Consider the following 27,055-nt stretch of genomic DNA (forward strand, 5'->3'; position numbering starts at 1 on the left):
GCACATTTCTTTGCTTGTGATAACGGAAATCTACTGAGCTATCAATCCTTTCTTAGAATACAGATTACCCACCAAATTTAATCACAGTTGATGAGTTAAAGCTGACTGACTGACTGACTGTAAACAGCGCGCTCTGCTGGCAAAACTGCAAATTAAAGTGTTAGCTGGAGGCCCTGTGGGTTGCCAGGTTGGACACAAAACTTCACATAGCAAGATTGACGGTGCTTTTGTAGCGTTAAAAGAAAGTAATCATCAAAGCAATTTGATTACGAGAGTTATACGTTGTTTCTACTAAAAATACGGGTAAACAGTCATCTCCGTATGGTGTGTGTTTACCTAAAATACATCAATAAATTAAATGTGCTCGGCGTTTTAGAAGGATAGCGTCTCCAAACCTGGCACACTGTGATAACCAGACGTCAATGGTCTGCGGCTGAGGGCTGTAGCGTTTAGAGAGTTCGCTGCTAGCTTTTGTTCGGTGGACACTAAACTAGGTACCGATTATTAGCTCATGAGTACACGGACAGTAAACCATACAATCGAATAACTGTCACACGTGAAACATTATTCCGCTCGGTGAGTATAATCAACCCGCAAATCCCCAGCAGATACTGTAAAATACCTCTAAGCTAGCTAGCTAACGCTGTGCATGTGATAAGACTGCTGGGTCTAAAAAAATCTGTTAGCTTGTGTTCTTGTTTACACAACCAATTTCAGATGGCTAACTTTCGCGACAATAACATGTGCGTAATGTTTTTTTTTTAATAACGTTATTTTCTGTCGATGAAATAATTGTGATCCTCAGACATACTTCGCATCAACCTCCAACATATGTCTGCTGATGCTTGCGTTGTTTATGTTGATAAACTCGTCACTTTTGTGTGGCTAAATAGCTTTGTTTCGTTGTTTGACTAAATAGATAACGTCTTTAGGTTTTAGATTTAGTCTTTTCATTTAAGCTTGTGTCTCACTGTAAAGCAATAAACTGATATTTATTGTTATAGCTCTATCGACGCTGAAACGATGCCCGAAGTAGTTAAATCTTGCCAACACTCGAGCTTTAATTCTCCCTCTAATGTAAACTATAGACAGTTACAATTGTGTGTAGTTTCCAGAGAGTTTGGTTTGCTCAGGGCGTTTAGGAACTTTACACAGAACAAATTAAGTTATTATTACGCATTATATACTTTGGAGGTAGGCTGTTGTGTGACCTGCGCTCCTAAAAACCATTGTAATCTGTCTCCTGGTTGTGTCTCATCTTTTTTAAAGAGATGTGTCCTTACCAAACTGGTGGATTTACACTAAGTTTCTGTTTAAAGTAATTGTCTAAGGGATCCCTCAGCTAGTATTCAAAAATGTAACTGCACTGTGTGTAAATTGCTAACACTGCTGTGATCTCCCCTCTTTCCTCTGATTGTGGTGGGGGTCTTATCCTGGCTACTAATCTGTGTTCGCCCAGAGGCTTGGTGCCATTTTTGTGTCTTGGTGTTTTGTTGACACAGGTAGTTTAAGTCTATCTTTTACAGCCCTACCCTAACCAGTGGGGCTATTTTTACAACCCTGTCTCTAAACCAGTAATTGTTAGCTACACTGTTGTCTCACACAGGCGGGGGTCCTGCCCTGAGCTGGAACTAGTGAATGAGCCCCCTCCTGTCAGACCAGACCAGCCCAGCCAGGGGCTTTTAATTGTATCGACTACACTTGTATTGCTTGTGTAGGCCAATATCTGCAGTTTTTATCTGCTGAGTAGGTGTAGCCATGACCATACAACATCTAATGAAAACGAGATTTTTGTATATTTTGTGATTAAAATGAATATTGAGTGAGATCACAGAGTGGTACATACAGGCATGTGGATGGGCCAGGGCCAAAGTAGCACATTATTATTTCTTTGCCCCTCAACCAGGCAAAAGCACCTAGTGACACAGATCATCAGGAATATGCTGAACATCAGGTCTGATAATCGATCAATCCCTAGACTCCATGGAGGAGACAAGGACATCAACAGGAGAACCATATGGCTTAAATTATACTCAAGTGATTCAGTATTTAAAAGCAGGGTTAGATGTTATCACCACAAGTATATCTGTGGAACTGAACAGAACCTGGACTGGTGTATACACTGCTGTCCCATTTGTTTTTGCTTCTCTCTTCATAGCAAAACAAATAGTATGGCTGCAGTCAGGCAGCACACACACACACATTTACAGTAATTGATGGGGTGGTTAACTTGTATTGATTGGAGTGTTTGATCTGAGGCATATTTGCCTAGATAGAATAGAATAGGTAATCATGCACATGCATACTGTGAAGCTGTACCATCAGTGCAGGAACATGTTGAACATATTGGCCATGTGCTCTGTACAGCAGTAAAACTCAGCATTCAGTGGAGTCACTGGGTAGGTTTCATAAAGGCTAATGAAATCATAAGATCAATCCCCAAAATTAGGATGGGTAGGTGCTTAAATGTATACCAAACTTGTTGCGTTTTATAAATGAACAAAACAACACGTCTTATTTTTAAACAGCAGCTGAACCATCCTTGGTGTCCCTCTGGTGTGAAGCTGGAGGTGGTTACAGGCTCTACAGGAAGGGAGGTCGTCTTACATAATCTGGGCAGGACCCTCAGTGCAGGACTGGTTCTCGTGAGCTCTGGTGTTGAGCTTGGCGAGTGTGTCAGTGGCTTTGTGTCTTGTAAGTTGCTGTGTGTCTGCTGATGTGTATGTTATTACTGGGTTGTCCGAGCCTTGCGCCACAGGGAAATGATCCTGTACCTCCCCAACATTTCCCTTTTGATGCGGCGCTGAAAAATACAGGACTCTGTGTGTGCGTGTGTGTGTGTGAGAGAGAGAGAGAGTCGGGGAGTCACATATCACACAGTTTCAGGTCAGATGAGGCAGCCTGGCCGATTGTTTTGGTGCAGCTCTTTGTGAGGTGTAGGATTGGTTTCACTGCAGCAGAAAGATGTTTTTAATGAGAGTTTGTTTTAAAGAAGCTCATAGTGTTGAGTTTCTTTGCTGGGACTGCAGTTGGTTGTTGTTGGCTGCTCCAGTTAACTAAGATAAGTTCAAGTTTTATCTCAGTTTGCATGATCTAGTAACAGGGTTTTTCCCACAGGGCAGCACAAACTCTTCCCAACTGGCTGAACATTCTACATCCGTCTGCACCCAACACCTCCCTTCCTTTCCCTTGGCACCACAGAGGAAACACTCCTTTCTCTGAACTCTGCATGACGGGATAGAAATGTAAACAAAGCATCTGTAAGGTTGTTTTCCTACACAGTGGAAGGATAGAAAATAATGTGTTATCTCTGCAAAGGTGATGTTTCTGCCTAGATTGGGTGTGTCACTCAGCAGCAAATCTCAAATAAATGTGAACAGATTTGTATAAAATTTTGCTAGACATAAAGACCTGAGGCCAAACAGGGCAAAACACTTAACTTGAAACTGCAGTATTGGCACGTCCAATATCCAAATCGCAGGAGCTACCATTGTAAAGGAAAAAAGGTGTAAAGGAGCATGTGTGTTTGCTCCCAACCCCTGACAAAAATCACATCATCATCAGTTTTATTTATATATATGTTTTGTAATAAAGAATTATAGTAACTCATATCACAGTGTCAGAATAATTGCAGTATTACCTTTTTTTGCATATTGTTCAGCCCTTATAAAGATGACTGACATGTCAGGGCGGATATAGCCGTATCTTCATTACGTGTATGTCGTTAGATAAGCAGAAAGAAATTGCAGTGCAGTAAAGTGCTGCAATAAATGTTTATAGGCTATATTGATATGAGCTTAGTTTTTCTGAAATGCGTTTTAAAGTGAGACTGTGTCCTTAAAGAAGGAAAGAACATGATCTTTCTCTGACAAATGAACATTTAACAGATGAACAATAAAACACACTTGGATGCACCAGGACTTATTAGCTAGGTCCTTACTTTGTTTGTGGGGTGACTACTCTCTAATGGTTGCTATTGTTAGCAAACTTAAAATAAACACTGCTGTTCGGAGACACTGATGACTTACTTGTGCTAATGTCACACTTTGTTTTTGTACCTGTTATCCTGTTTAGTGGTTAGCATAGGCTCATATATTTTAAAAGTGTAAAGTATAATGCTTTGCTGAATTTGGTGCCACCGCTCACCTTACAGGGAAAACAGTTTTTTTAACGTTTTACTGCTGGTCGTGTGGGCGCCTTAGACTGTGTGTTTGCAAACTCACTGAATCAATTCACCAATAATTTGAAGTGATGACAATGAATGTGTGTATAATAACAAGTTTGACATTATTGGTTGTTTTTCTCTTCCAGATACAAACAGGAGGGACTACAGTGGATCTCTAAATTGATACCGTAATCATCCTGCATCACTGCCCCTCCCCTCTTCCTCCCATTCTTCCACTGGTCTTACTGGTTCTCCCCCCCTCAGTTCTCAACATGGCGACTATGTTCCTGCTCTGGCAGTGCCACTGACCTCCACCCTGGACTACCACCATGGAGAGAAAACGCAGAAAGAAATTAATCTAGCTGCTCAGGCCGTTTGCAATATGGACTCATTTTTGGAACTTTGGACCTGAAATGCTCTGTCCCATTCCCTGATCCAGGTTTTAGCTGCTCATATCTCATCTGAACCAGCGCGCCTGCTGCTGCAGTTTCAAAGAGCCTGGTCAGTCTGATAGTTTGTGGTACTTCACAACTCAATATGCTCCTGCTTCCTGTGTGGGCATCCATGCTTTTGGGGCTGCTGGTGGGCTTCCTGCCTTTGGTAGGGATGGAGCCGATGGGAGGAGCCAGATCTGACTCTGACCACTCCCCTGACTCAGAGCCCCTTCCCTCATCATCTGGCTCCAACTGTTCCCAGTTAACCCTCAAACTGGAGTTCTCCACCAAAGTGGTGGAACATGGTAAGAAAATGTTCAATGTGATGGAGATGTTTTTAAGTGTGTCTTTAGAAGCTGTGGAAACACTATTTACATTTTTCCCCTCCCAAGAAGGACTTTTATGAAAATAAAAGAATAAAGCAATATGATTAAAAAGGACAGCATGATACAGTATACACACATTTGAGAATCATTACATTTATAAAAACGAGTACATGTTTAAAAGGGGAAGTCTGCAGCTAATTTCAAGTGATCAGGCAGTTAGTTTCAGGACTTTGCTCCTTTCACAGAACAAGCTGAGCAAAAGATGTTCTTGAGAATTAAAACTTTACAGTTGGTGCTTGAAGCTGCTCTGGTGACTCTGCTGCAGTCCTGTAGTCTCATGATGTATGTGTCAAAGGCTGAGGAACAAAACTTTACAAACACTGAAACACAAGGTTTATATAACAAAAATCAGTTCAATTTGCAAGACACTATAGATTTAATTACAGACAGGGCAGATGTGAGAATATCAACGAGGACTTGACTGTATTGAGGGTGTTAGTCTTTATTGGCTTTGTCCAACAGTTCAACTTTAAGAATTAGATCATGTTGAGGAATTGCTAACTTGAGGCTGTGAAATGTCAGAGAAGATCCAGACAGAGACTTTTTCATCTGTTAACTGTCGCTGTTGAAGTTTAGTGGGCGAGGTGCTTCGCCTGCAACTGATTGACAGTACTCACTGCACCGGAGGAGAAAGAGGTTTTCAAAAAACAATGTGGTGCAAGCAAAATGACACAGAAGTTGATAAAAGACGGAAACTCAAAAACAGGCTGCATTAATTGCTTATGCTTGTAACTTGTTGTGTTGTAAACTAAAGGTGTCACATTGCAACATTGCTTATGATGTTGCATAAAATGCAGACCACATACAGCTACATCACATCATAACAGTGTGGTTGGTGTGCTGAGGTGAGGCTGTAATCCAGCTAGTTTGCAAAACCTGCTATTCAGGCTGTGTCCTCACATTATGTTCATGCAGGTTCTATAGATACTGAGACAGGAATAACAAAATGAACTTGTTTTCCTGTTTGGAGAGCAAATCAGTTTTACAGTTTTTTTCCATCACCCGTCTCAGCAACAGAAAGAGAGGAATCAGGTGTCTTATAATAAGTGACATTAGGCACTTTGTTTACCATTGATCTTTCGGTGTAATCATTTATTGATTCCTGAAGAGAGTTTGTATTTTTTATGTTTTGTTTTGTTTTTTTTTTACTGTGTGTTGCTCAAGCACTCTTCAGCAGACAACAGTATGAATGTGAGCCAAGTGTCTGAAAAGTGCCTGAACCTGCTTAAACTGGGCTGAGCTTCCAATAAAATGTTTCTCCTGTCCTGTCTGGTCTTTAAAACACCCTCCTGTCTGTCTCTGCAGAGTACATCATAGGATTTACGGGGTATTTCTCAGCCAAAGCTCGCAGCCTGTACATCAGCAGCGCCCTGCGGAACGCTGGTGATGCCGAGCTGGAGTGGCACATTGTTCCCAGAGAAAACCCAGCCTCCGACTTCCCCAGTGACTTTGAGCTGGTCCACATCCGTCAAGCTTCACCTAGCAGCCTACTGACCTTAGAGGACCACCCTTACATCAAGAGGGTGACGCCGCAACGTAAAGTGTTCCGCATGCTCAAATATGTTTCCTGTAAGTCTGTCAATATGGTATTATTGTGTATGAAAGAGGTTCATAATGTCCCTAAATTTTGCACGTCCACATAAAGAAATGTAAAACTCTGCCAAGATACAGAAAGCTGTTTGTCTGCTACGCTTCACCGAATGTCTCTTTGTTTGTTGAATGAGAGGGTGCGTTTCTGTTCACTGTGTTTGTGTTGTAAGAAAGTATTGTGTATCTTAATGCGAAGTGCAATCCAACTTTTGGGTGTTGATGCTGGATAGATTGTGTGCATGTGTGTGTGTGGTGTCGGGGGAAGGGAGGAAGGACAGAGAACGTCTGTGTTTGTTCGCCCTGGGAGGGAGTAGGTGACTCAGTGTGGTGGGGCTTGCCGGGACGAGGGGGGCACGCCTTGGTCCTGGCGAGGGATGAAAGACTTCAGTGTGCCCCCAGCCTGCATGTACGCATGTAATATCAGGATGAAGGCCATGTGCAGCCCATGGAACCTATAATAACAGAAGGATGTTTACTGTATGAAGCATTTAAGACCATAAAAACAACTATTAGTCATTCAATAGGAATAATTATATTTGTTTCTATTGTTTAATGTTGGCTATGTTTCAAAATCAGTTAAATCAGTTCAGATAAGTTGGTGTGAGGCTAGAACAGTCACAGTGAATTGTGGCATTGAAACCAACACCTAAACTGGAAAAGGAAACGTTTGTTCTTGCAAAAAGGTGTGATGGAACAAAAGTTCCACAGAAAAGTAAAACGGAAGCCTATTTTATATTTTGTTGTGTTTTTCAGTGCCAGTCTTCTGGTATTTTCTGTTGAATAACAAAAAAAAAAAAAAAAAAAAAAAAAAAAACAGTCACCTGAAAAAATGAAAAGTATGAAGAAAAAAACACCTTAATTGGAAAAACACATCAAAATACAGCAAAAAAACATATTAAAATATGTCTGTGTTTTCTTTTTCAGTGGAATTATTTTTCATTGCCACATATTTGTTTCAGTTCCTTTTATCAGTTCAGGTTTTGTTTTCAATGTCGATTTTTTTTCCCCCCAGGCCAAATTTCAGTGCCACTGTTGGAGCCCCATAAGTTAGAAGTTTATTGCAGTTATTCAGCATTTTGATATCTTTCATAGTTTTTGAAACATTCAGCATTTTCTCGAGATTGCTTCGCATCCAGATAAATGCATGAATGTTGACATTTGACACGTTAATATTTCTCCATACATTTTCACAATCGCTCTGTCATTCATGTCAGCTAAAAACTTGCCTGAAACTTTAAATATGTGTTCAACCTTTATATACCATTCACTTTTAAAAAATGTTAAACTTCAAGGCAAAAGGGAAGAATCTTCAAATCCTCTTCAACCCAGACTGTCAAACTGTCAGTGTGAAAAAGCCACTTGTGACATTTTCACACATTAATTCTGCTTTTGTTTTATTTACACGTCATAGAATTTTTCCTTCCTCAGTTCAAGTGTCATGCTCGTTTCATACCATTTGCAGTTTTTTTACATTGTGTGTATTGGATAGAATATTCCCATGCTTTGATGTTCAGCTGTTCAGATTTTCTCCCAAAATTGACTTAGGCCTCCTCTTCTCCCGGTTTCCACACTGTATGAACGCAAGTCAATGCTGAAATTCTTTAAATGCACATGTGATAAGAAACATTGGGTACCGTAATTTCCGGACTATTGAGCGCACCTGAATATAAGCCGCACCCACTAAATTTGAAAAGAAGAAAACTTGTACATATATCGGCCGCAACTGTCTATAAGCCTCAGGTGTCCAGTTGTCACTCTTTCGTTGTCGCTCTCAATGTCACTTTCGTCTCGAGGCAAAATCCATAAACTAGTCGCATCATTGTTTAAGCGGCAGGGTTCAAAGCCTGTGAAAAAAGTAGCGGCTTATAGTCCGGAAATTACGGTAATGTGAGAAATGATTTACATTACATGTACTAAATTCAAATTGAAGCCATCAGTGGCTGTAGTGACTTCACGTAGTCTAGACGCACCTTGAACCTGGTCATTGAGTAGAATACCTGACAAAGGCAAGTCCTCATTGTCTGGATATGTGTTGCATGAATTAATTTCAGAGTCCATGAAGCAGCAACCCAGTGAAGTAATCAATTACTAGGAAAGATAAGAGAGAAGACCAAGACCTGCTGTTGTTTGCTAATGATCCTGTGATAATTTGTTCTGTCCAAGCGATACAGATTGTGATCGGATTTGCTCAAACGAGGCCGGTGTGGCAGAGAGACAGAAAGAGAAATGAGTTGAAATGAGGCATCAGTATGATTAGGTTACCGAGAAGATTATGTGGTCTGCAGGAGGAGAGCAGTTACAAGGCATGTAATTGCATGCAATTGCACGCTGCAGTCATTCTTGGAGAGTGAGTCGTTCACTTAGCAATATTGTAAGTGAAAATAGTTTTGTGTGTTTTCAAGTTAAAATTCAAAAAACGTGAGAGAGTCTCACATTTGGTCCTGTGGTCATCTGAATACAGTATGTAGAAGGCTTTTTAATGTTACCTTTTGTTCTCATGCGTTTGATTGTGTTCACTCTACACAGCACCCGAATCTGCCACACCCTGCAACGCCACCCGTGGGACGCAAAAATGGCAGTCATGGCAGTCATCCCGCCCTTTCCGTCGAACCAGCCTGTCACTGGGCTCAGGTTTCTGGCATGCCACAGGCCGCCATTCCAGCCGGCGACTACTGCGAGCCATCCCCCGCCATGTTGCCCAGATCCTGCAGGCAGACGTTCTCTGGCAGATGGGACACACCGGTTAGACCTTTTCATTTCTCTGATAGAGGGTCTGGGTAGTGGGGAGAGAATTGTATGTTTGTATGATCCAACTGAAATGAAGGATTGGTTTAATGAAAAAATGCTCTTGACAGATGAACTAAGAGACAATTTCATTATTACATTTGGTTGTAATAATGGTATGTGTGTCTGGCAACTTGTTATTATTGACGTAGGACATAATGTACCCCTGTTTGCTTTAAATGAAGTAAATCGCCGTTCTTATGTACAGGTTCTGGTGTGAAGGTGGCGGTGTTTGATACAGGCCTGAGTGAGAAGCACCCACATTTTAAGAATGTAAAGGAAAGGACCAACTGGACAAATGAAAAGACACTGGATGATGGTGAGGAGGCAGAATCATAAAAACAACTATGTTAATTATTGATGATGGTTATTGCTAATGCTACTAAATTATTTGGATGTTCTGTATATGTTGTGCATTTGAGGTTGGTGGAAGCCCAAAAGTAGTTGGACTTGGATTGCTAGAACAAGACTGAAAGAAGAGAGAGAGAGTGTGTGTGTGTGTGTGTGTGTGTGTGTGTGTGTGTGTGTGTGAGAGAGAGAGAGAGAGAGAGAGATGATGTGAAGATGCTTGGATGATCATCAGTCTGCTGTCTTGTTGTTAGGTCTGGGCCACGGTACATTTGTAGCAGGAGTCATAGCCAGTATGAGGGAGTGTCAGGGCTTCGCCCCCGACTCAGAGCTGCACATCTTCAGAGTGTTCACCAATAACCAGGTACGTACATACTCAACACATCATTGTGCTTTACTAGCAGGATAGTGGTGGTATAGAAAATGGATGGGGATAGTAGCATTTAAAGGTGATTGTTGTAGCATGGGAATGAGAACCAACACTTAATTATCACTCTCCAGAATCGCTTGGGTGTACCGGGCTGAAGTCTGCAGGCATTCATTGTTAAATGTTTAATTCCACCCACCATGATCACATTGGTTTTACTGTTAAGTTTGAGTGGAGTAAATGTCACTTTCGTTGGTTTGAACTTGGGTTTGGCCACGGTTAGACAACACAGTCAGTTGACAAAATGCAAAAGACCTATGTATATATATGTTACTTAGCCAAAGGTGTCATGAGCCAAACTGCTTCAACACCAGTATGAAGAGCAAAACAGTCACAAAGTGTCACATTATATTTTTGTTACAATCTTTTGTTATTGTCAAATTACATGTTTGGACGTTGTCTAATGTAGAGCTGAATATGGGCTGCTATCTACATTTTTAACCGTTGTGTCACACATTAGCTACCTGCAAATTCAGCTGTTAGCTGACAGACTTCTAGAATTCACAAGGTTGGCCAAAAAGGTCAAATTTCGTCCCCAATTAATACAGTATGACTAATTACTGCAGTCTAGTGTGTCTATATAATTAGGCAAATCTGACTGAAATAAAAGATTAGAACAAAAATATAATGTATCATATTATACTTGCGCTTCATAGTAGTTGCTCTCCAAACCACGTTCTTCTCACATACACGTTCAACATTGCCAGCTAGCATCCAATAACAATCAAGGTGTAGCCACTCCCAAATTTGACAGTTAAACCAATCACATTGTTGTGGGCAGGATTAAACTGTCTGCAGACTGCAACCAGGCGCTCCTCAAATTGCTTACCACATCTTTAAGAGGCAAAAAGCCTATGTTAACATCTAGCTCCCAGCAAGAAAATTAATACCTGCATTTCCCAAAATGTCAATTATGACTAATATGTCATTATTATCAATTATGTCATTATTATTTATTACTATTCTGTTCATGTGTCATCAAATTTTTTGTTGTATGTCAAGGCTGTGGTTGATTTAATTTGTTGTCAAATACTCCACAGCAGCACTGTTAGTAGGTCTTCTATACAAGTCAATGACTCACCAGTGCCTGTTGCACATTAGATTAAATTGTGTTTTAGATGCTTTGGAGTATGTGACAAATTTGTCTATCCCCACCCCACAGGTATCGTACACCTCCTGGTTCCTGGATGCTTTCAACTATGCCATCCTGAAGAAGATTGATGTTCTCAACCTCAGCATTGGGGGCCCTGACTTCATGGACCACCCCTTTGTTGATAAGGTAAAAGACATCAGTTCTAATCCAGAATCAGAGATGAGTAATAGACAGAGAGTCAGGAATTCCTATGCTCACATGGTAATATCTGGCCAGCTTTGATTGATTGATTGAGAACCGGTAGCAGATGTTTTGTTGTTTGATTAGACATAAAAATATAAAAATAAAATAATAAGGACACCGCCCTTCCTTACTAAGTTACACCCTTTTTGCAATGTATTCATAAATTTCAAGATCAGCAGGTTAAATGTCAGCAAAAACAGGTCAAGCCAGGTGAATGACAAGATTGACAACTTTGCTCTACATGTTCAGCGCTCACACCAAAACTGCAGGTCATTTGCTACATTAAACACTGAGTGTAGAAATATCTAATTTGTTGTGAGCGGTTGGCAGCGGACATTTGGAAACCTTAGTCAAGTACTAAAGTCCACTAGAGTCAGTTCTCCTTTCTCCTGTTCTCTATGTAACCTCATTGTGGTCCCAGTTAAGAAAATCCAATGTAGTGATTAAATGCTACCCTTTGGGAAAATGTAATTTTTCCACATCAGATCAATGAATTTTCTTGTTTGATTGACAGGTGTGGGAGCTCACTGCCAACAGAGTGATCATGGTCTCTGCTATTGGCAATGATGGACCTCTCTATGGGTATGCTAATCTCTTTAACTTCCAAATAATGGCTGACATACTTCTGACTATACGGGACTATGCACCAATCAGCCACATTAATACCGCTGGCAGGTTACGTGAATAACTGTTTACAATACAATGTTCTGGGGGGAAGCCTTGGGTTCTGGCAATCATGTGGATGTTCTTTGACACACACCACCCACATAACTATTGCAGGCCAAATAACCCTTCACTTCTTTTTCTCTCATCTGGACTCACTTAGCTGAACAGCCAGTCAGAGTGATTCTCTCACCACGATGATCCACTGCTAATTCAACACGTACAATCAATTGAAAATCTGCTAACAATTGCTGACTAGTGTTGATGCAGCACATAACACAAAAATTAGGTCCACAGACGGTCACAGTCCACAGACGGTCACAGACGGTTGACCATCATCCTGGTCTGTCAGAGCTATTATAAATGAATTGCCATTTCAGCAAAGGTTACATTGCCTCACTGACTGCATTATCAGTGTGTTTTAGTTCAAATTGGTATTTTACAGATTTCTAACTTGTTCGCATTGTAAAAAAAAACAAAAAAAACAAGGAAAACTGTTCTTGTTCTTTGATGGAATTAATTGCACAAAAATGCTTACACCCATTTTGCCTGCTTTAATTATCCAAATGACCTCTTGGCCAGCTGGGTTTTATGACCCTGCTGAACATCTGCTGACTCTTCTTTCTCTGTAAAAGATCATTAAAAGGCCAAAACAGGAAGGACAGACTTTCTTTTTTTTTTCTTTTTGCACGTTCATGTTGTGATGTTGCAATTGAACTGTTAACTGTGTCTTTAACTCTAGTTAATAAAATAAGTTCCTCTCGTCTCTCAGCACACTAAATAACCCAGCAGACCAGATGGACGTCATCGGGGTTGGAGGGATTGACTTTGAAGATAACATCGCTCGGTTTTCCTCCAGAGGCATGACCACCTGGGTGAGTTACACACTCCTACAGTCCCAACCTGCCGCACATACAGACCAATTCATTTATCAGTTTTCAAGCAGACATCAACTCTGGAGACTCAGTCTGTGCTTTAGAAGCTAGTCAACCATGATGTAAGCTCCTGATCCCTCATCCGCATCTCATGAGCCATTTGCTCACACACACACACACACACACACCATCTCTTTATCAGTCATAGCCCAAAGCAGACATCTGATTAAGGCTTCACTCTCTGATCCAGTCAGTCTATGTGCCCCCTCAACTACTGTCAGCCAGCCATGAAGAGGCCAGAAGGAGCAGACAGCACTCACTCACCCACTCAGCTCTCCAACCTGAATACATCAAAGACATTTCATAATACCTTTCTAAAAGCAGTTTTTCCAGTTTTTTTTTTTTTTCTCCCACTCCTTACCTTTTCTTCTTGCCCTCAGTTTCAGTCTACTCATTTTCATTCTGCTCACTCACTTCCTTTTTCATCTCTGCCTTTCTGTTTGTTGGCATTATGTGACGGTGTACGTTTCCCCGTGAGGCAACAGCCTGTACGTGCAGGGTGCTCATATTTACTCGAGTAGTGATAGCTTTGGGAAAGTTGTGTAGAGGCTTTGAATAACCTCTCTGCCCGCATGATGTAGGCGTAATGACATGAGTTGAAACGTACGTTTAACTGTACTAGTAAGCGCTATTTTAAATTTTTAACCACATTTTAAGTTCTCGCTGTCCACAAAACAACTGGTCTGCGTGTGTGCCAATATGTATGAGGTGGTACAATATTTCAAATCGGTGACACTATATACCACAGAGAGACAAGCTACAGTAAAAGTTCTGTTAAGACACTGACTGTCTCTGGCTTTCTCTAATGATCTGTATCTGTCTGTGCAGGAGCTGCCGGGGGGTTATGGCAGGGTGAAGCCTGACATCGTCACCTATGGTTCTGGCGTTCGGGGATCGGGAATGAAGGAGGGATGTCGCTCTCTATCTGGCACCAGTGTGGCCTCTCCTGTGGTGGCAGGTGCTGTTACCCTCCTGGCCAGGTCAGTATGATAAAATGGACTGTGTTGTTATCAGTGTCATGAGTTTTATCCTTTTATGCTCAGTAAAAAGACAGCAATTTTAAAGGGACTGTTCACCACAGAATCCATCCATCCATCCATTTTCTATACCGCTTATCCGTCAGGGTCGCGGGGGAGCTGGAGCCTATCCCAGCTGACTACGGGCGAAAGGCAGGGTACACCCTGGACTGGTCGCCAGTCAATCGCAGGGCCAACACACAAAGACAAACAACCACGCACTCTCACACTCACACCTAGGGGTCCACATAGAAGGGCCCAGACCGGGATTCGAACCTGGAACCCTCTTGCTATGAGGCGACAGTGCTAACCACTGCACCACTGTGCCGCCCTCACCACAGAATCAAAACGACATATTTTTCTTCTTACTGGTAGTGCTGTGGATCCGTCCAGATTGTTTAGGTATTAGTAGTGGAGTTTTGGATATATCATCAGTATAATGGAACTAGATGGGAAATTAAATGATGATGACCCAGATGCTGAAATCTAACTTTTTTGATGATCTGCTTCAAAAATAACTATATTTTTACATAAGGATGTTAAAGGAATTGCAGAAAAAAAATTCGGTGCGTCCTCGGCTCCCAGATGATTTCTCCTACGGGCTGATATTTGCAGTTCTCTGACTGGAGATAAGTGTGACTAATAATTAGAAAATCCAGCTCTCTGTTTCCATCTCAGATATCTAAAATGTAAAGCAACCAGAAGTTGCCTTCTGCCTGTCAGTGAGAGTATGCCTCATGTAGCTTGGAGAGTCACTGTAAACTGTGCTGAGTAGTTTTAAATGAAGCTTGGAGCTGTCCGAGGTTTTTCTGTGACGGTATTGGCTCCAGTGTCCAAAGAGGGTACTGTTAAAGCTGACCTGTAGAGAAGTTTGACATCAGAGGTTACATGAAGGTTTGTTTTTTCAAGCTTGATGTGGTGTAGTTATCTGTTGGCCTGTAATCCTACCAGAGCGAGCAGCGAAATGTGTTCCAGAGGAAGGTGTGTTGCTGATTAATGTTGGCTATTATTCTCAGTCTGTCAATATCCCATCTTAAAGTAGTGAAAGCCCTCTTGTTACATAGTTGTAACTCAGCCCATTCTGTGAGCTCGTGTTGCTGGATTAAACATCGTACCACCCTTATTTACAGCCTCTCCCTTCTCCCAGGAGAATCTCACACACACACACACACACACACAAATACCAGCCCATCCCTCCTCTATCCTCCAGCACCGCTCTGAATTAAAAGCTGTGGTATCCGACACCGGCAGACAACTAATCCAGCCTGCCTCTTCTGTCCTCCAGCACTGTCCTGAACAGGGAGCTGGTGAATCCAGCCTCCATGAAGCAGGCTCTGATTGCCTCGGCCCGCAGGCTGCCAGGGGTCAACATGTTCGAGCAGGGCCATGGGAAACTGGACCTGATCAGAGCCTACCAGATCCTCAACAGTTACAGGCCTCAGGCCAGGTACACACAGATGCCACAATGAGCTCCTGAATGAGCAGCTATGTACAGGCATTGTACTCTAACTCTTGGACTCAGAATCCTGTGTACACATAGAGACAGACGCAGGCTGTTCCTCAGCCACATCCATGTCACAGTTTCCATAATGTTGCAGTGCACATGTAGGCGTATACCTGACAATTACATAATACTAACGGAGACAAAGCTTGTACTGTCACAGCCTTCCTCTCTCTGGAGGAATGGAACGGGCTGAAACTGGCCGAAGCAGAGTTTAAAGGAGTGCGCGCTCATGATGCACAGTTACAGTGGACTCAAAGCAGAGCTGAAACTGAAAGAAAATTAGTCATCAGCTATCTTGATAAGCACTTTATTGTTTCAGTCATTTTTCAAATGAAAATCTCAAATGATTTCATGTTTCAGCTTCTTAAGTGTATGAATTTGCTTTTTTTTGTCACTGTTAGTTTGACGAAAGAATTAACTTTGGCCTCTGTGTGATGAACAATTTTCAAAATGCAAGAAATATGGAACCATTTTCCTTCAAAACACATCCATTTGTATGTATATGGTTATTTAACATTTTTACGTAAAGGCTGTTTCAGCTCAGATTGATGGGTCATTCCATACCATCTCAGCCAGGACTTCCCGGATCATGTCATGGTCTTCCTTGAAAAGAATCATTTAAATGCATGAAAATTATATAAATATGTTTTGTTTATATGAGACAATTCATGGCATTCATTAGTTTAAAATGTTTCAGACATACTGACAGGGACGCAGTGACCGACACGTTGGTGAAATCAAACTGTAAAAGTAATTTTGCCTACAAATTTCTTTGCTTCTTGGGTTGTTTGTCAGACAGAAAGCAAAGAAAATCTTCTGCCATGCACAAACAGATTTATGCAGTGTCCTCCCCTGTCCTTGTCTCCTGCCAGTCTGTCTCCCAGCTACATCGATCTCACAGAGTGTCCCTACATGTGGCCTTACTGCTCTCAGCCCATCTACTATGGAGGGATGCCCACCATCGTCAATGTGACCATTCTCAACGGCATGGGTGTCACTGGCAGGATTGTCGACAAGGTGCACATACAATCATCAATGAATAACTTTTTTCCCAATTTGCTTTAATTATTTACTAAAGAACACATATTTTACTCAATATTATTTTCTTATATTCATTAAGTCGACAAATGAAGGACCTGGTTTTGCATGATGATGCTAAAAAACAGAAACATCTTCCCTGTAAGCCTTCTAAAGGTTTCTCTCTCCTGTGCAGCCCATCTGGCAGCCCTACCTCCCTCAGAACGGCGACCACATTGATGTGGCCGTCTCTTATTCGCCAGTTTTGTGGCCGTGGGCTGGATACCTGGCCGTGTCCATCTCTGTTGCCAAGAAAGCGGCATCATGGGAAGGGATTGCTCAAGGTCATGTGATGGTCACAGTGGCGTCGCCTGCCGAGAATGATGTGAGTCACTGCAGCTTCACCCGAGAACAATCTTCTAAGCCACTTTAGCTTTTTCTAGAGCTGTGCTGCCAATTGTTTTTGACTGGCGTATCCCCACATCCCTATCAGAGAAGCTTAAGTGTGAGACCAATCATTCGGGAGGTTTAGCCTCCTCTTCAAGACAAATATTTGGATTTAGTTTGAGCAGATCATAATTTCAGGTAACTGCAAAGGTACCTCAGGGTAGGAATCTTGTTGTAGAGCTCTTGTAAGAAATTACTCCTTCGAAGTTATGACCTATTCCTCTTCTTGACCTTTGATCCATTACAGTCTGAGGTGGGCAGTGAGCTGACCTCCACAGTCAAACTGCCCATCAAGGTGAAGATTGTGCCAACTCCACCCCGCAGTAAGAGGGTGCTGTGGGACCAGTACCACAACCTGCGCTACCCACCTGGCTATTTTCCCCGAGACAACCTCCGCATGAAAAACGACCCACTGGACTGGTGCGTTCACTCGATATCTGCAGCCTTTTCCCACTATACCCATGCCTGAGTTGGTTGGTTTATGGTTTAAAATATGTAATTAGTTTTCATTCGCTGGACACATTCTGACCTCCAGTAACTATGATATTATTGACTATTTTATGTTTCCAGGAATGGAGACCACATCCACACTAACTTCAGGGACATGTATCAACATCTGAGGAGTATGGGATACTTTGTTGAAGTGCTGGGAGCGCCCCTCACCTGCTTTGATGCCAGCCAGTATGGTAAGAACCACAACAACAGAATTAGAAGACGACCACAGCAGCTCCAGGCAGTTAATGAAGCTTTTGTTTCTCAGAGTGCCATATGAGCAGAGGGTAACAAACGAATGGGTTGTTTGCGTTTGTGTTTCTGCAGGTACACTGTTAATGGTGGACAGCGAGGAAGAGTATTTCCCAGAAGAGATCACCAAGCTGAGGAGAGACATTGACAACGGTCTGTCGCTCATTGTCTTCAGTGACTGGTACAACACATCAGTCATGAGGAAGGTCAAGTTCTATGACGAGAACACCAGGTATTCTAATCTCTTTGATACTTTACTGCTACTGATTATTGGTATCATATCAGTTTTTGGTCCCACACACTTTTGTTGAAACAATCCATTTTTTCATGTCATACACAGTAATGATGAAACAAATTATCTAAGTTATGGACTGGTAAAGGAACATTTCACCAAGAATGAAAATTTATGCTACATTTAATTTGTACTCATAAGTCGTCACTCCGGACTCAGAGTGACGTCACATTTATTAAAAACCCAATTGGATGCGTTATATGCATACAGGCATCAGTAAGGCAGTATTGTGTTTACAGATTACTAAACTGGACGCAAAAAAGACAAAAGCGCTGAAAACTCACAAAACCACAGCTTTTATTTACAGTCAGTGTTCTCAGCAGCCATCTTGGTTTGCGATCTCGGTGTCCTCTGAAGTCAGCTGAGCTGACCAGTTAGAATTGCGACTTCGGGGGGCGTTCGATTTGTGACTTCTGACTTCGGAAGTTGGAAAACAACTCAGAAAACGACTCACAAGTACAAATTGAATGCAGCATCAGCCGTTATATACTCTTCCCCATACTGAAAGTCAGGTGAGGTTTCTTCATCCACTAAACATTTCTAGAGCTTCTCAGCCAAACAGCCTTGCATCATTCTCATAAACGTCTGAAGAAGCTCAGGATCTGTTTGAAAATGGGAGGAAAAACATCCTGTTAATGTAGCTTACGCACACCCTGTCTGACGTGGGACAGAACAAAAACAGAAATTACACAGGCTTTGATTTGAAATAAGCAAAACTGTTGAAATTAATATTTTCTTGAAGGATTAACAAGCCGATTGATAAAAAAGTTTTGAGTGCCTTAAATTATTTTGTAAATGGAAAATGTAATATACTTTTGGCAAATAGTGTTCTGACGACAGAGCTTTAAGCGCTGTGTAGTAGAGCTCTAATGCTCTGAAGTGATTTCTAACTTTTGATATCTCCCTGTGTCGTGTCTTTAACGTGATCTGCGTGTCCTCTCACTCTGCTATGAGGCCGTTCAATGATTAAAAAAGCTATTAATCTCAAAGGCCGCTGCTTTCAACAGCAGCTTTATCATGTTATAATGATAGCAAGATAAACTGTGTATACACATCATATATCGTATCGCATCGCAGAGTTAAAAATGACTTATGACTGCTTGTCGCCCCTTTCATATCACAGCCAAGCTGTCGCACAAAATCCACTGGATTAAAATTCTTAAATACAGCTAAATAAAGTCTTTATGGCTTCAAAATGTTATGCTGATTAATTCAGTTTTAATTGAATGGCAATGGTTCATTTGAGATTTGTTCATTCTGCCTTTTCTGGACCAATCAATCCTGACACAGAAAACTAAATTAAAATTCTTTCACTTTATGAATGTACTGTGTAATTTTGTTTTTACTTTATTGCACTCATGGTTTTTAAAACTGCCTATTTTTGTCCTTTTTAAACCTGCTGACAGCCTATAAGTATTTTTTATCCAGGTTATGTTGTATTTTTTTCTTAGTTTCTGTATAAACATCTTTGCTTTTCTGTGGCCTCTTATTTTCCTGAATCAGTTCTTTTTTTCTGCAGGTTAGTTCTGTTGTTGGAATTGTGGGCGATTTCTTGATTATTGTTTATGTAGATCTTTAACTTTGTTGTCTCAATGAATGGTTGTAGAAGTGATTTTCTTGATGTAATCTGCAGGCAGTGGTGGATGCCAGACACAGGGGGCGCTAACGTACCAGCTCTGAACGACCTGATCTCAGTGTGGGGGATGGCTTTCAGCGATGGGCTCTATGAGGGGGACTTCACTTTGGCTGATCATGACAGTAAGACACACATAAACAAAAACTCCTGAGTTTGATGGCATCATTCCTCTGGCCACCTTTTTTTAACCACACATTGTTTGAGAAAATAAATGTGGTTATTTCTCTCTCTCTCTCTCAGTGTATTATGCTTCGGGCTGCAGCATTGCTCGTTTCCCAGAGGATGGGATAGTGATTGCCAAGAACCTTAAAGACCAAGGTACCAATACCCCTCTTAAAAGTATTGAACTCAGCTTAGTGTGGCACAGTGCTGGCCTGGAACCATGCAGGCCGGCAGCAGCTTGTTAGTCTGGGTGTCTTTCAAATATAACACCACTGTGTGTGTGTGTGTGTGTTCGTTCGTTTGTTCTTTTCACAGGTCTGGAAGTGTTAAAGCAGGAGACAGCAGTGGTGGAGGGGGTTCCCATCCTTGGACTGTACCAAACACCATCTGACGGGGGAGGTCGGATCGCTCTGTACGGCGACTCTAACTGCATAGACGACAGCCACAGACAGAAAGGTGACGACTCTTCAGTGTGTGTCCATGTGTTTGTGTTTTGTCACTTTCTACACATCACAAAGTGCACAGATGAGCAGGTGAGCTGAGTTAGTAATGTTTTGTTGCATCTGAATTGTCAGACTGTTTCTGGCTGCTGGACGCTCTCCTTCAGTACACTTCCTACAGTATGACCCCTCCCAGCCTCAGCCACTCCCACAGCAGGGTAGCACCACCCACAGGCAGCGAGCGCCCACTGCCACAGAGATTGGAAGGTGAGGGAGGAAATCACACAGTATATTAAAAGACAGGTCAAAATATTCTTTTGTCTTTTTGTTGTGCCTTTGTGTAAAGCAGCTTGTAATCCCTGCTTAATCTCCGTTATCGTTCACGGATATTCTTTCCGTTCTTCCAGGCAACCATCTCTACCGTTACTCCAAGGTTCTAGAGGCTCATCTGGGAGACCCCAAGCCCCGCCCACTGCCAGCCTGCCCCCATCTGTCTTGGGCGAAGCCGCAGCCAGTCAACGAGACAGCACCCAGGTTTGTGCCTTGAAGTATCACGTTCTGGAAACAGATTTCTGTCCCCACAACTACAGGAATACACACAATACACAGTAGGTGTTCTGTCTCACCCACTCTCTCTCTTCTTGTGCTCTCAGTAACCTGTGGAAGCACCAGAAGCTTCTCTCAGTGGATCTGGACAAAGTGGCATTACCTAATGTGAGGGCTTACCGTCCCCAGGTCAGACCTCTGTCTCCTGGGGAGAGCGGGGCTTGGGACATCCCTGGAGGTAACACATGGTTCTACTCTTTTATGCAGTTTGACTTAAGATATGTTTTAGAGTTACAGTTGTCCTTGTGTTGATGTGTTTGAGGGTTTTGTACTCAGCAGTGGACTACATTGTTTTAAAACCTTTAACTTAATAGCAGCTTTTGCTGTAATATGTGTGTGTGTGTGTATATATGTGTAGAGAGAGAGAGAGATGGAGATAGATAGATAGAACCACTCTTAACACCAAGCCCACCCCCCACCCGTGATGTTTCAGGGATAATGCCTGGTCGCTACAACCAAGAAGTGGGCCAGACGATCCCTGTGTTTGCCTTCCTGGGAGCGATGGTGGTCTTGTCATTTTTCGTGGTCCAGCTCACAAAGGCAAAGACCAAACCCAAGCGCAGGAAACCCCGCGTCAAACGGCCCACATACCTCCAGCAGCAGCAGCAGCAGCAGACAACGGGGAAAAACCCAACAGTTTGACTGGGACTGCAACTTTGAAGTGCTCCCCGGGATGCTGGGATCACCTCCACAAACTGAGACGTTATTAAAAGGACAGCTCGTGTTGAACAGCGACAGTGAAGCTGATTTACATGCAGTCCGTCGAGGTGGACGGGACGTCTAACTGTTGTGAGCTCGAGCCTGCCGGGCGTGAACGTACTGCAAGTCCGTTGTCTCACAGATGCCGAGACAGTTTTTTGTGCCTCTCTGTTCAAGGCTGTCTGTGGGTGTTTGGACGAATGAACAGTATTAGTGTTACACACATGATGTAAACCATACAATATACATCTGGTCCTAAAAATGCCTGTTTGAGACAGACATGTTGTCTCCATTTCACTCTTCTTTGACCAAACTGTTTCTTTATGAAAGTATTGTGTCTGACATTTATATTTATTGAATTTGTTCGTACCCCAACACACACATACACACACACACACACACGCACGCACACTCACACAGAAGTAATAAAATACATACTGTACGCACTTTAAGAATGAAGAAGTTGGCATACAGTGGGACAGAACCACACCCTGCAAACACACATGCAATCATGCAGACATTTCCAATACGAGGACCATCAGATGATCAAGTTGTCTTCTCCTGTTTTGTAAGATCTGCCCGTGTGTGTTTAAAATCTGTGTCTTTTCATTGTTTTTATATTTTCTATAATGAATGAACTCTGGCCAGGCTTTCTGTTGATATCGTCCTTTATGATGATTGACAGACTCATTCAAATGTATCTCATCCATTAAAAGCATAATAAAAGTTGTCTGCTTGATTATTTTTGTTCATGTGCCATAGATGTACTGTTCCTGTGGTAGCTTTTGTAGTTTTATCTAGTTATATCTCTTGTAAATCAAGCCACAGCCTTTCTCAGATATTTGTAAAATTGAAAACAATAAAACAAAACACATGACTCAGGAACAGAAGGGCAGATTGTGACCGTATTTCACATTTGGTCACAAACTGAACTGGTGACTCTAATCTTGGGTGTCCACCCTGAAGCTGGGCTGACTGTAAAGATCTTCTGTGCTGCTGAGTTGAAAATGTGTCCAAGTTCTGCAGTTTGCAGGTTCTTTGCATAAACATATTTGAAGCATTGTAGTCCAGCACAAGCTCATTAGTTTTGATGATATTGAGCTTCAGGTGATTGATGCTATGATAGATTTATCCAAGTAGTCAACATGGGGGAAACATGAACTTAATGTCTCAGTATTTAAGCTTGTGCTGCTGCAGCCTTTGCATTAATGTGAAGGCATTCAGTTTAAACTTGCCATGTTGATAGGAAAGTATTTGTCTAATGGTAATTTGGTGATACTGACATCTGTCAAGTTAAATTTTTTGTACCGTTATATTTTTGTTCCATAAAACACTTCCAGATATAATGAATATGCCCCACTCTAAAGGCCACCTTTTTTCTTTTGTTCAAAAAGCAGCTCAAACATACACCGTTGAAGCTTCCATGCTTGTTGTTTTTCTCTCTAAATATGAGTTGAAAACCCTTATGTTATTCCAACGCACAGACAAAACACAGAGACTTGAGTAAGTGCCTGCAAGCGTGAACACATCTCTCATTACCAAAAACTATACAACTGGTGACTAATTTCAGTTACATGAGTAATGAAAGCCTAGCACATGTATGTTTCAACATGGTCTCCTGCTAGATTTACACACACAGTTGTGGAGCATACACATCCCTACTTCGCAGAAGCTGGTGTCTTGGACCTCCACAGCAATGGTAACTTGCCAAAATTGCAACTACTGACCTCCTTCTTCATCCTTGGGAAGAAGTAGCTGATGACTACTGATGTCCATTTTCTCTGACAGCGCTGACTTGCAAATATCAAGTAGCTGAAACAGAAATACCACAAAAGTTACTAACTTTAAACTTTCTGCATAATCACCCATAAAGTTGGACTGCATTTGCATGCAATGAGAACTGTATAACTCATCTCCTTCACCCTCAGGCTACTGACTTATCAATCACACTTATCATAAAGAGACACCTGGAGCTTTTTCAGTGAGGAGAAATTGTGCCAGAGTAATGTGATCATTGAAGCAGAATTGTTTAGAAGATGGGAATTTTAAAGTTTCAGGGGTATATTTGTCTTTATTGACCACTCCAACCCCCAATTCAAAAAAAGATGGGATGCTACTAACACAATATATTTAATTTTTACCTCAGCAGCTTCAGAAGGTTTTGTAAATATATGATTGTTCTGAACTTTGCAGCCACACATTTCACTGTCTGTAAACACAGTTCATATGCAAATCTTTAACACAGTGTGCCAACTTATTTAGAGTCCAGGTTGTGGACAGGTGAGAGGTGCCTGGGAAGGCCTGAAGATTAAATAATTTTTAGGTACAGCCTGTAGTGCACATGTAGACTGAATAAGACAAAGTTGTATATTCAGTTAAAATTTTAAAAGCTTAGTGATTCCCAATCAGGTGTACTTTGGCTATTAAGACAGTGGTGTGAAAACTAGTTAGCAAAGTACTTTTGCTACCGTGGTAGTAGTATAAATGCAAACTTTTTAAAATTCTATATATTTTTAGGGGGGGGCGGCACGGTGGTGCAGTGGTTAGCACTGTCGCCTCATAGCAAGAGGGTTCCAGGTTTGAATCCCGGTCTGGGCCCTTCTATGTGGAGTTTACATGTTCTCCCTGTGCCTGCGTGGGTTTTCTCCAGGTACACCGGCTTCCTCCCACAATACCAAAAACATGCACATTAGGTTAATTGGCTACTCTACATTGCCCCTAGGTGTGAGTGTGAGAGTGTGTGGTTGTCTGTCTTTGTGTGTTGGCCCTGTGATTGACTGGTGACCAGTCCAGGGTGGACCCCGCCTCTCACTCGTAGTCAGCTGGGATAGGCTCCAGCTCCCCCATGACCCTGATGGATAAGCGGTATAGAAAATGGATGGATGGATATATTTTAGGCGTTTATGCCTTTATTAGAGAGCACAGACAGAGAGTGACAAGAAATGGGAGCAAGAGAGAGGAGAACACATGCAGTATAGGACTGCAGCCTGGACAGGAACCCAGGTCCTTGCCATGAAGGGATTTCAACCTTCAGTATATGGGGTTAGCACACTAACCACTCCACCACACATCTCCCCTAAATGCAAACTTGATCAAAGCAACCTTAACACTGACTGTTCAACTGGATGAAAATATTGCAACATCCACAATTATGTCCAGTTTTACATTATCAAGGCTCATCACTATCAGGGCAGGGGTGGTATGTCTTACAAGAAGTAGTAAGTAATCTAGTTATCAGTACCATGGTTGCAGTTTTATCCTTTCTATTTCTTGCAATTTCTGGTAAAATTGCTAATCACTGCACTGTCGCCATCACAAGTTCTGATGAAATCTGCACTTGGCTACAGTCACAAGCACTTAAAACGAACAGAAAAGTGAAGGTTAAACTTGTGATATGAAGTAATTCCTTTTTATTCTGCATCTTACTGAAAAGTAGTTTTTATCTGCTTCCTTTGCAGACCTAGGAGAAAGAATAATTACATTTCTCTCTGAGGAACAATTATAGATTTAGTGGACTAATTGCATCTCTCTCGTGGTTTTAGTATTGGTTGTGAGATGAAATCAGTGATGCAGGTTGATTTCATCAGAGCTGATGTGCGTCGGTGTGCTCAGGGAGTCTGAGCTTTGGCTCCTTATCCAAGCCTAATAGGCCAGATCAGCCTGTGAATCTGTCACCCGTCCTCTTGGATGACGGCCCCACTCAAGAACTAATCTCCCTTGGAACCTTGGGAAACTGGGAAATGACCCCGGAGCCAGCTAACTGTGCTAACAAGATTTGGGAAAGCTGGTGGTGAGTGGAGGTCACATGCCCTCTTTCCCTTTAAGGTTCCCAGATGCCAGGACTTCCTGTCAGACCAATCAGGTTGCCTTTTCACATCCTGGGGAGGCAGTTGAAAGAGACACCGTGGCGACTCTGAGTTGAACCCACCCCCCACATTCATCAGTTCTTCCCTCATCATATGTCCTACCAGCCTGTACCTCTCCCCGTCCACTTCATCCATTAATGTCTGTGTGACCATCAAAGGCTGGCTAACATCTACACTCCAGGGTTCCCCTCTGATCGTACCTGTTTACATGTGCTGTTTTCATTCATATCTCCCATTTGTCCCCTCAGAACCAAGACTTAACAATGATGGAGTGACAAACTTTTTTGAGCCATGACAAAGGTTCACATGACTTGGACTTGAGTCAGATTCGAGTCATGAATCAGATGATTTTAGACTTCACTTGGCAAAATCAAAAAGGACTCGACATTGACCTGAACACAAATGACTTGTGACTTCAACAAGACTTTAGCCTTTTGGTTTGGAATGACTTGATATCCAGCCCATGTCCAAAGATTAAAATGTATGATATAACAAAAGTATGCTTGTAATCGATTAGAAAGCAACCAATGATGTTGTATGGGATGGAAAAGAAGTGCAGGCCAGCACCAACTTTGCTACAGATGCCAACATGCAAAATGTTTGGCCAAAAAAAACAAAAACGATTCATAATTATAATAATTCTTTCTATCACAGGAATAGTGTAACAAAGTACAGTCAACCATAAAGTTTTTACATGTTTTTAGTTCATTTAAAAGTAATAAATGATAATTTTAACAAGACAAAGGCATGCTAGCAGCCCTGTGACTGATGGACAGTGGTGAGCTAAATGCTAATTTCAGCATGCTAACATGTTAACAATAACAATGTTAAACCAACATTATGTGACTATTTCGAGAATAGGCCTCCATGAGAAATGTGACTTATGAGAATTTAATGCAATTTAGTGTGTCTCATTACCAAGACCTGCGACCTGCAAAACCTCTTTTAATTCTTCACCTACATTTTATGGGAATGCTCCAGCACCTTAGGAAAGTACCCTCATAACTTGTGCTCATTACCTCCAGGCCCAGTCATGGTTGGCTGGCTCAATCATTTTCAAAGAGAATTTGTGAGACAATTTTTCTTACTGCTCCTTTAAAATTTTTCATTTTAAAAAGAGTTGTGCATGCAAATCAGCATATTGCTTCCTGATTGAGCCCATGTCCTTCCTTTCCTTCAAAAAGCTGGCTTTAACCTACAGGGTCAAATCTGCTATTCTGTGACTGTACTGCAGGAAACTGATTTGTGTCGCTTTTTCATTTTCATCCATGAAATTAAAATTCAGAAATTCAATTTCATGAATGAAATAATGTGATGTTGCTGTACTTGTTTTTGGGTGAACTCAAAGTGTTTTTGGCTTTTGTACCATCACATCAATTCTATGCATTAAATTTACAAGTTGCTGTGTCTGTGTTACTACTACTGGACATTTCATGACTATTCAGAATTGTACAACTTCATGGTTATTTTTTCTTCTGGGCTAGACAAGCTGCAGAAAGATGAGTCACAGACAAACACAATCATTCTTTGTGTTGATGACAAAGACGATGAAATTAAA

General features: G+C 41.8%; 1 protein-coding gene across 3 annotated transcripts; it reads left to right on the forward strand.

Annotated features, from left to right (window-relative positions):
* The first annotated feature begins 388 nt into the window (after positions 1 to 388).
* mbtps1 (membrane-bound transcription factor peptidase, site 1) lies at positions 389 to 22,353 on the forward strand. 3 transcript variants are annotated; one of them, XM_046394321.1, is made up of 24 exons: positions 389 to 576; positions 3,118 to 3,260; positions 4,312 to 4,904; positions 6,291 to 6,554; positions 9,102 to 9,317; positions 9,568 to 9,678; positions 9,962 to 10,071; positions 11,297 to 11,413; positions 11,985 to 12,052; positions 12,906 to 13,008; positions 13,897 to 14,048; positions 15,370 to 15,531; positions 16,461 to 16,605; positions 16,802 to 16,990; positions 17,300 to 17,472; positions 17,623 to 17,738; positions 17,872 to 18,028; positions 19,722 to 19,846; positions 19,965 to 20,042; positions 20,202 to 20,342; positions 20,462 to 20,593; positions 20,734 to 20,860; positions 20,980 to 21,110; positions 21,366 to 22,353. In XM_046394321.1, the coding sequence occupies exons 3-24, from the start codon at positions 4,703 to 4,705 to the stop codon at positions 21,572 to 21,574; spliced, it is 3,228 nt and encodes a 1,075-aa protein (XP_046250277.1). In that variant the 5' UTR covers positions 389 to 576; positions 3,118 to 3,260; positions 4,312 to 4,702; the 3' UTR covers positions 21,575 to 22,353. The 3 variants fall into 3 exon arrangements, with proteins under 3 accessions (XP_046250277.1, XP_046250276.1, XP_046250275.1); XM_046394320.1 differs by having other exon boundaries at positions 3,118 to 3,245; XM_046394319.1 differs by lacking the exon at positions 3,118 to 3,260.
* The last annotated feature ends 4,702 nt before the right edge of the window (positions 22,354 to 27,055 follow it).

Source organism: Scatophagus argus, chromosome 7 (genome assembly GCF_020382885.2).
Source record: "Scatophagus argus isolate fScaArg1 chromosome 7, fScaArg1.pri, whole genome shotgun sequence".
Lineage (NCBI taxonomy): Eukaryota > Metazoa > Chordata > Actinopteri > Scatophagidae > Scatophagus > Scatophagus argus.

What these genes read in the sequence shown, in the direction of transcription:
- mbtps1 (XM_046394321.1), top strand. Translation starts at nt 4,703, where the DNA reads ATGCTCCTGCTTCCTGTGTGGGCATCCATGCTTTTGGGGCTGCTGGTG. An exon ending in CCAGAGGCATGACCACCTGG is followed by an intron (nt 13,009 to 13,896) that starts GTGAGTTACACA and finishes CTGTCTGTGCAG; the next exon opens with GAGCTGCCGGGGGGTTATGG. An exon ending in GCTGTTACCCTCCTGGCCAG is followed by an intron (nt 14,049 to 15,369) that starts GTCAGTATGATA and finishes TCTGTCCTCCAG; the next exon opens with CACTGTCCTGAACAGGGAGC.